The sequence below is a fragment of the Phalaenopsis equestris genome, unplaced genomic scaffold (assembly GCF_001263595.1).
Source record: "Phalaenopsis equestris unplaced genomic scaffold, ASM126359v1 Scaffold000061, whole genome shotgun sequence".
Lineage (NCBI taxonomy): Eukaryota > Viridiplantae > Streptophyta > Magnoliopsida > Asparagales > Orchidaceae > Phalaenopsis > Phalaenopsis equestris.
In genome coordinates, this window is record NW_018164503.1 from 504004 (window position 1) to 513624 (window position 9621).

At 35.6% G+C, this 9621-nt stretch overlaps 1 protein-coding gene across 2 annotated transcripts in view; it reads left to right on the forward strand.

Annotated features, from left to right (window-relative positions):
• The window catches only part of LOC110019551 (protein SPIRAL1-like 2), a 14843-nt gene extending 11415 nt beyond the window's left edge, over positions 1 to 3428 (forward strand). For both annotated transcript variants that reach the window (XM_020717259.1, XM_020717260.1), the window contains exons 2-3: positions 2747 to 2995; positions 3100 to 3428. In XM_020717259.1, the coding sequence (XP_020572918.1) occupies positions 2777 to 2995; positions 3100 to 3180 (300 nt within the window). In that variant the 5' untranslated portion in view covers positions 2747 to 2776 and the 3' untranslated portion in view covers positions 3181 to 3428. The remainder of the gene's footprint in view (positions 1 to 2746; positions 2996 to 3099) is intronic.
• The last annotated feature ends 6193 nt before the right edge of the window (positions 3429 to 9621 follow it).

A 9621-nucleotide genomic window follows, 5' to 3' on the forward strand; every position in this document is an offset into this window, starting at 1 on the left:
GGGTTATTTGGCATATCCTCTGAAATTTTAAGGGATATCGACTTTGATCTGAATTAAAAGACTACCATTTAGATCACTTTTTGATTTGTTCTATTTAGCTTCATGGTCATGCATAGCCTGTTCACTAGTTTCCTTCTGTATCAATCTTTAACTTTCTCGTTGCAATCACCGTGATACTGTATGAATGAGTTGAGATGGGCGGTTAGCTTTGAATTTGATCAGCACATTTTAATCTTCCTAGCCTGATTGTGGATGGAAGATTTATCGAATATGTTCTGGTGGACAGATATCAATCAGCTTAAACTTATTTGTCTTCAATACTTTAATTAGCTTATTTTCCTTTTGCTGGTTACCAGGATATAGGAATTTAGGATATAGAGATTGTTCTCTAATATCCTATGGTTCAATCTTTTTCATTCCCACTACAGTTGTTTGATGTGCTATAATTGAGTTGAGATGGGCAACTAGCCTCAAATGGGGTTCCTGTACTATTTAATTTTGAGTATTATCAGACCTTAGATGTTTCCTAGTTGCAGATGGTAGATTGATCTATTGCCATATTGTAGAGTATGCCATTTAGCTTTGAATCCTTTGTTCTTAATAAACAATTTAATTAGCTTGGTTTTCTCTTATATTACTAAGGATGAATGTAACAATCTTTTGCTTGACATGATTTGTAGTAGCTATGGGACTAGTCTAATTTGGTCAATAAGAGTATCATGTATTTTCATTTACTCGGGGACCGTTTGGGATCATTCTTATTTTTTATTTTGTTTATATTTTTTTTATATTTTGATTTGAAATAAAACATGTTTAGTTATTTGATTATTGTTGAAATTCAACAGTATTGATATTAAAAAGGGTATAAATACAAAATACAAGAGTTATAGAATAGTAAAGACATAAACTAGGAAATACATGAACAATGAATTACAAAAACTAAGAAATATCTGAAAAGGAAAGGAAATGAGTAAGTACTATTAATTCTATTAATTGCAGTATGATTATTTTTAAAAGCATTTGATTTAATAATATTTTAATTTATTTTTGAAATAACAAATAAAAGCATGTAAAATCACAGTACACAAACATGTTTTTAAAACAAAAGGAAAAATACTAACAAAATTGATCCCAAATAAGCCCAACGTGTAAGTATATACACAGTTAAATTTGTTCATAATTTATTCCCTTTATGCTTTTACTTCTCCAACACAACTAGTTAATTGTAGAATTGGCAAAGTTTTGAAGGAAGAGCTAAATGAACAAAATTAGGAAGCATATTATAGATTGACTACAAAATTAAAGATAAGTTAGCTTTGATAGAAAAATGCTCAAAGTTGAAGAGGGTCTGGATTTGGATCGAGTTGTTTATTTAGTATTGGTGAATCATGAGAGATATTTTTGCAATATATTTTATAAGTGTTTTTTACTGAAATCCTAAAAATTTATGTGTTAAATTCATGCGGAAAAAGTATTTTGAATAGTATGAAAAACGAAGAACACGTTCAGGACTGTGGTAGCGATATGAGAGTCAAACTTATGATAGATATAAAACAGCATTAGCTGGGGAGGTTGATGAAACTTAAATTGCGAATAATGATATTGGTGTTGAAGAATTAATTGGGTTTTTATGCGAAAAAGAATTAATATGGAGGTATTTTTTTGTTAAATTGATGTAAATATAAAAAGCAATAAAAGAAATTCGGATGATTTTCTTTTGTTAGAAAGGCATATGATCAGATACTAGTGGAATGGATTTAGTTTGCAATAAATTGAAAAAATATGTGTCAAAAGGTATAGTGAAGATATAGATATACAGATGATAGGATTTAATCTGCATATAAGACCTGTTCTGTTACCCTGTATGATGGAAGATTGATTTTTTAGTTGATTGCTCTTTCTTAGGTTAGGAGGATCTGTTAATTTAGGGTAGTACTTGTTGCAATAGTATGGAAGTGCTCTGACCTATTGTTTGAGATTATTTTCAGCAGGCTGTCTGATGTATCATCTTGCCAATTAGAATATTTTGTGTTATCATTTATGTAGGGGCTGTTTGGGATCGCTTTTATTTTTTGTTCTCTATTTTGTTTTTTTTTGTTTTTTTTTTTTTTGGGTTCTCTATTTTGTTTTTTTTTTGTTTTTTTTTTTTTGATTTGAAACAATACATATTTATCATTTTCAAAATAAATCAATTTATTTTAAAAAAAATACTTAAGTTTTTTACATGCATTGTAATGTGATCGTATTGATTTAATGATTATTAATGAGCATTAAATTTAGGAAGATTTACATACATATCACTCAATTTTATGTAATTACATTTCTTACATCTAAACTTCAATTTTTACATATATGCCACCTTACCTATGCATGAAACGTTGTATTTCACATTTTTAAATTCAAAATAATGGCATTTCTTATATAATATGAGAGATTTAGGTAGCTTAAATGTAAAAAGTAAAGTTGAGGTGTTAGTCTGTTAGATATATAAATACTTAGGAATTTGTTGGTTTGCATGTATGTTCCCCTTTAATTTATTGATGCTGCTAAACAGTTCTCAAGTAGGTAAGTTTTGCATTAAATGATCAAAACGAACAAAATTGTAAAGCATACTAAAGATTCATTAGAAAAACTGAAGTTAACAAATTAGATGTAGGCCAATGTCAGAGTTATTAGAGATATAATCCACATAATTAACAGAATGTTAGATTATCAAATCCTAAGCTGACCTTCAAAACTCCTTCAGGTAACACAGCAGGCATCCGGTCACGTGAGAATGGGTCGAGGAGTCAGCAGCGGCGGAGGGCAGAGCTCCTTGGGCTACCTTTTTGGCGGCGACGAGCCTGCCAAATCCGCCGCCAACAACCCAAACCCTGCTCGGAATCCAAATCCATCTCCCATTGATGACACCAAGCAGATTCCCGCCGGCATGCTGGGAAATCTCACAAACAATTACTTCCGAGCAGACGGTCAGAACAATGGAAATTTCATTACTGTATGTATCTCTCTCAATCCAAATCCTACATTTTTCTATTAATTTTGTTTTCAACCCCGCAGAGGAAGCATGTAATTGACATATATAAATATTTGACTTTGCAGGACCGACCTTCAACCAAGGTGCATGCAGCTCCAGGCGGTGGTTCATCTCTGGGCTACCTCTTTGGCGGTGGAAGTCAGTGATCTCATTGGGCTGAGCTTTTGGAGAATGAAATCTAAATTGAACCAGAAATTACATTTTTCAGCAATTTTTAGCTGATTACTTTTAAAAAAAGGAAAAAAATTTGTTCTTTTGGTTGTGATGTGTAGTATCATATTGCTTTCTTGTGGGACTATGGATTGATTCATGATTAGGGGGAAGAATTTGATCCATCAGTCATTATCTGTAGACTCTTTATTGAAATGCTTGTTACCAAACTGGCTTATTGTAATTTCATGATGCCGCCTTTTTATATTTTACATATTTTCTTTTTTTTTAAATAATTGTTATGTTTTGCTAAGTTTTTATATTTATTAATATTTCTTCTTGGTAACTATCATTGCAATTCTTGTGGGGTGTCAAATGAATATTTAAGTTTATGCAAAATTAACTCAAGAATGCACCAAACTGAAACTCTGGTTGGTTCTCTTAGCATGTTGGTGAACATCATAGCTCCAAAATACAAAATATGGTTTTCATTCCAAGGAGGTAAATGAGCCCAGCTTGATGAGCATGGGCTTGACACGTGTTCGGCTCATTCAAAGTTGGATCGTGTTTGAAATTACTTGTGACTAGTTTGGTCGTATTCGACTTGATTTACAGATTCTTGTTCGTGTTCAGGTTGTATTTGGCTCAAAATTGGTTCGATAAAATTGATTAGAAAAATAGATGTTTGGTGTTGGATTTGAACATGCATCAATTTTATCCAATAGAAAACAAAATTAAATGATCACAAGAGTTGTGATTTAAACTTAAATATAAATATATTTAATATATTAATATAAATAATATACATAATTTTTGTATTTTGAGTTAAAATGAGCCTAACATGATTGAACAAAAGATTTGTGTTCGGCTCATTTACTTGACGAACAATTCAAACACTAGCTACTGTCCAAATTAGTGAGTATGGTGTAGTAGAGGGTTGAAGGCGAATAGCCTCCAACAAACCAGATGATAAAAGCATTTCCAATATCCCACTAGTAACCAATTTGATATAAAAAAGAAAATCAAACCAAAAAGAGTAAAATCAAATGAAGTATATGCATTCGATGTTTTAATATCTAAGAGTAAAATCTATAAAAGGAATCATAAGTCGAACACAACTAAAAATCACCCAAATAAATGTCATATGTAACATCAAGATGCAGCATTATAACATCATTTTAAGTGAACTAGCGCCAAAAAAATAGGAGAAAATATTACATGTGTCATTCGAGAAAAAAAAAATATCGAGTGCGGATGCCCCACCAACAGACATCGGGAGTGATGGAGCAGAGAAAAAAAAAAATGCTAGATTCGGTGAATCGCAGCGGTTGTCTATGGTTTCAGTATCCTCACGCAATATTTTTTTTTTTGTTTGAATGTTCAACAATCATGTGAATTGCACACTGTCATTGTGCAAGTATCGTGGTGTGATTCATGTCATCATCCGCACATCCGGGATAACTATGAGACTTCTTATAGCGTAAGGAACCAAAAGGTGGATTCATTCTCTAAATTTAAATTATAACCGTATAACCATTAGAAAATCGCAACCTTAACAGTCAATTTTGGGAGAGCAAAATAAAGGTTTTTTTAAAAAAAAAAATCTCATAGTAAAAGTAGTTGCTGATTAAAGTTATGAAAATAAAAGTTTTCACTTTTGAAGAACTTAACAATTTGTTTTTATATTGCAGTGACATTAAATGAGGAAAAAACATATGATGATTTACTAACCCAAACTTAGTCTGAGATTTAGGGTGTTCGGGTTAGATGCTGTTTTTTTAAGAAACAACTATGAGTTGTTTTATGAATAAGTTGCTATTAGAAAATTGATGATGGTGAAACAGTCTACTTGTTTGGATAATCTGTTCTGACGCAACATTTTTGAGAAAAATAATTAAAATGCTATCTATATATATATATATTAGCTGTAAGTTTGCAATTTCTGAAATAATTCAAACAGAATAATGGAAATAAATTTTAATAGTTCAAAAAAGAGTTGGAAGTCCACTTTTCATATTACACCAAGTGTTATACATTACTTAACACATAATAACACGATAATAAAAATTACAATAACAACAAATAATATTACGATAACAAATCTAGCAATTTTATAAGATCAAGTCTTCAGGAAAATCAAGAAAAAGGAGTATGTTTTTCACTGGCAACTAAAAATTTTATTGTTTCGGACATAAATCAATCATCAAAGATGTAATAAAAACCCGCAAAACATAACAAATCCTTTCCTTTTTTCACGAGTCACTAAAGAAATCTAACATCAACCAACATATATACAATAAAAACCCTCGAAATATCAAAATTCTTTCATTTTACACAAAATACTAAAGAATTCTATTGTTTTCCGCATAAATCAACCAATAGAGATGCAAGAAAACCAACAAAGAGTATCAACGACTTGATTGTCCTCCCGATTGATGTGCTCGATGCGGAAGTTCTTGAATCTTCTGATTTTCTTTTTCATCTTGGCTAGGTATCTTGCCATCAGCTCGTCTCTAGCTTCAAATTCCCTGTTAACCATATTTACGACTAGCAAGGAGTCAGAACTTACTAGGAAGTCACAAGTGCCTATCTCGTAGGCTAGGTGGAGCCCGACGATTAGTGCTTCGTAGTCTACCTAATTATTCATGATCTGAGCTCCACAACGATCGTATGGTAGAGATGCTCTCCGACTGAGCTGCATAGGGCCAACCCTAGTCCTGTTGTTGTCTGTTTGGAGGATCCATCGACTTCAAGGATCTACGTCCTGTCTTCAGTGACGATTCGCTTGTCCGACTCCTCTGCTTGGAGAATTCAGCTAGAAAGTTTGTGATTGCTTTGGCTTTGACTGTCGTCCAAGGAATATAGGTGATGTTGAATTCGTTGAGCTCTATCGCCCATTTCAGCAGTCGAACAGAGTGCTCCGGCTGTGTGAGCACAAATTTCAACGAATAGTCTATGATGACCCAGATCGGATGCATCTAGAAGTATGGTCACAACTTGCAAGCGGAAATAATCGAAGTGAATGTTAGTTTTTCCATAATCGAGTACTTGCTTTCGGTGCCATGAAGCACTTGGCTGGTGTAGTAGAATAAGTATTGTTTTCTCGCTTCGTCTCGGACTAGAATTGAGCTTACAGCCTCTCGCCCGACTCCCCAGTACAATGACAGCTCTCTGAACGCCTCTTCGCATTAGGTTGTCCGTTTGAAACGTTGATTTTTCCTTAATGCTTTAAAAAAAGTTGCACACTTATCGTCCGACTTCAGGGTGAAACGACTAGGTCCAACAATACTATTGGTCAGTCTTTGAATTTCCTTGATGCTTCGTGGGGGCGGCATGTTTACGATTGCTTGTATTTTCTCGGAATTGGCTTTCAATCCATCGAGAGTCAATAAGAAAACGAGGAACTTGTCAACTGACGCCTCGAAGGTGCATTTGGCAGAGTTTAATCTCATATTCAATCTTTTGAGTGTTCTAAATGTCTCTTTCAGATCTTCGATGTGTTGTTCGTTTGACTTAATTCTAACTAAGATATCATCGACATATGCCTCAACATTCTTTCCATTTGATTAGAAAAAATTATATCCATGAGGCGCTAAAAGATCGCCCCAATGTTCTTAAGCCCGAAGGGCATTACATTAAACAAAAAAATGTCTTGTGCAGTAATAAATGTCATTTTTGCTGCGTTGATTGGATGCATGTTTATCTGGTGGTAATCAGAGTAAGTGTATAGGAAACTCATTATTAAGTATTTGATCGTTGTGTCCACCAAGGTGTCAACATTTGACAGGGGTAGGTGTCCTTCGCGAAAGCAGTGTTGAGGTTAATGAAGTTGACACACATCCACCATTATTGTTGGCTTTCTTAACCATGATGACGTTCGAGAGCCAAGTTGGGTACTAGACTTCACAGATGTAGTTGGCGTCCAATAAATTTTGTATTTTCGCCGCTAATAGTTCGGCCAAATCACTGGCGGTCAACCGAATCTTCTTTTGGATAGGCTGAGAGTAGGGGTTGATGTTCAGTCGGTGGCACGTTGAGTCGATCGAAACGTTGGGCATTTCCACTACAATCCAAGCAAACACTTCCCGGTGCTCCCTAATTGTCTGTACCAGTTGGTTCCTGAATTCTATTCAAAACATTCACTGATCAAAAAAACTTTACCGGGTTCTTCGTTGAACACTAAAAATTGGAGGACAATCTCATTGGTCTCGAGACCCCCTCCCTCTGGATCTAAATGTCGAGTTTTCATGGTCGATGCTCAAAACTGCTATTTGACTGCTCCAAGTTTTCTCGGACCGTAATTACTTCTTCGTCGCTTGAGAACTTTGCAGCTACATTGTAGGTGGAAAGTACCGCCCGGTAGTTGTTAAGGAATGGAGTTCGCTAATCTCGGAATGGAGTTCGCTGTCAACAAGGATAAGCTATCTGACCTGACAGTAATTAAGTTTGGACAATGGTTCGATGATATTGGAGTCAAGTTCGGGAAGGTGGCCATCACAGTAATGAAGTTCGAAACAGATAACTCTGTGGAGCTTATTGTAGAGTTCAACTTGAAATCTGTCAAAGAATTCTCACCTTCAAAAGTGTTTGTCAAAAAGAACCCTACTATTGTATAAAGTCTGTCGTTAGGAGCGTTGGGACTTCTCCAAGGACTGCTTCTGATCCTACCACCGGATTCACCATCACCACGCCAATTGTTCGACTAAGTAAAGGAAAAGAGATTCTACATAAGGAAGAGTTAGTTGATGCTTATGCCCCACCATTTTTTGGATTTGAGATTGGGTCAAATTCAAAGCCTGTATAACTGACAAAGGCACAGGAAAGGAGGTCGCATTCTGCAAATAAAAAGTCGTATTTAATAAAGAATCAATGATTAAACAAGGTATATTCACTAAAGAAGGAGTCAGTGGTGGAGATATTCCATAAATTACTAAAGAAACAAATATTCAGACTACCGGAACCAAAAAAATCAGAAGAGGGTGACCATGATGACCATCCCCAATACTGCCCATACAACTGATTGTTCGGCCACACCATAAAAAATTATTTATCTTCAAGGATTGGTTTGAGGAGAATTTCAAAAGTAGAAAGAACTTGAAAAAGGTTCCGTAACTATGATTTTGGTTGATTCAATTAATTTCTACACAACTACACCGGTGCTCAATAAAAGAAATGACACTCTATAGAAATCTTCAACCAATCTAAAAGTAATCAAAAGAAAGCCAATCAAGGCTAAGTTAGATAATGCACGGTTGTCTGACAGAATATCATCGAACCCTTGTCCACTAATCTCGGAACCGAGAGTCGATGTTTTGGTGATTGACAGACTGGTTGTCCTTCGTCCTTTGTTGGTCGCCATGTTCTTTCCGCTTCTTTGACGAATTGTTGCATGATTTTGGCTTACCTTTTTGGAAGCTCTAAAGTTCTTCTTCGACGAGTATGTGTTCGTTCACCATCTCCAATATTTATGTGAAATAGGTCATACCTGAATAGCTTCCTTCGAACTCCTTGCTTCAAGGCTATCCCAGCTAATTTTGGCTTCAGATTTCTAACTTCCAGAAACTCGTTCTAGAAGCGGTGATGTAGGGCTGTAAGCTCTTGTTTTCTCCCTGCTTGAGATCAAGTAGGGTGTCTGAGTCTTTCCTTAGCTTCTGCATGTTTGAGAAGTGAGAAATGAAGAGTATCTTAAACTCATAGTAACTTGGGATGGTTTCGGTCGGCAGACATTCGAACCACCGAAGGGTCGACTCTTTCAGGGCAATTAAGAAGAAACGACACAATATTGGGTTTTCGATCTGGAGCAAGCCGACGGATGGTTCGAACGACGCGACCTGTACGATCAAGTCGGATCTCCTATTGTAAGAATCCAAGCGAAGAATCCTTAGCTTGGACGAAGGTATTACCTCTTTGATCTAGCGAGTAAGGGCCCCTCTTCCGAGCAACCGTAAAAGCACTCGCATATGTTCTTCCCATTGTTTGTTCGCTTGCACAGATGTGATTGTGTGAATGTGTTGGGACTCGTCTTGCCCCTGTTTGTTAGTTGCTGACCTGGTTGTGCAAGATAGGCGGGTTCCCTGGTGGGGGTTTTTGGAGGTGAACCTCTTAGGGTTCTGCTTCCAGGCAAGGCACTTGGTCTTTACTCTGGGTGATAGCTGCCCAAAGGACTTTGAAATGCTCCATCATAAGGGTCATTTAAGTTCATAAGCTCTGGATCTGCGCATAGACATCTGGTTGTGTAGAGTCTTTGTTCGATTTTGTGCGTGTTATCTATCTCCTTCATCGTTAGTTATGTTTCTCATATGGACCATGTCCACGCTCACCGTACCATCTTTCAAGATGTTGGATTCCATATTGTCTTTTGTGAATATGTCTTATGAGTTAGAGTCGAGTTAATGAGATAATAAAGTGAACCAATAGTTACTGCAGAAAGAACTATG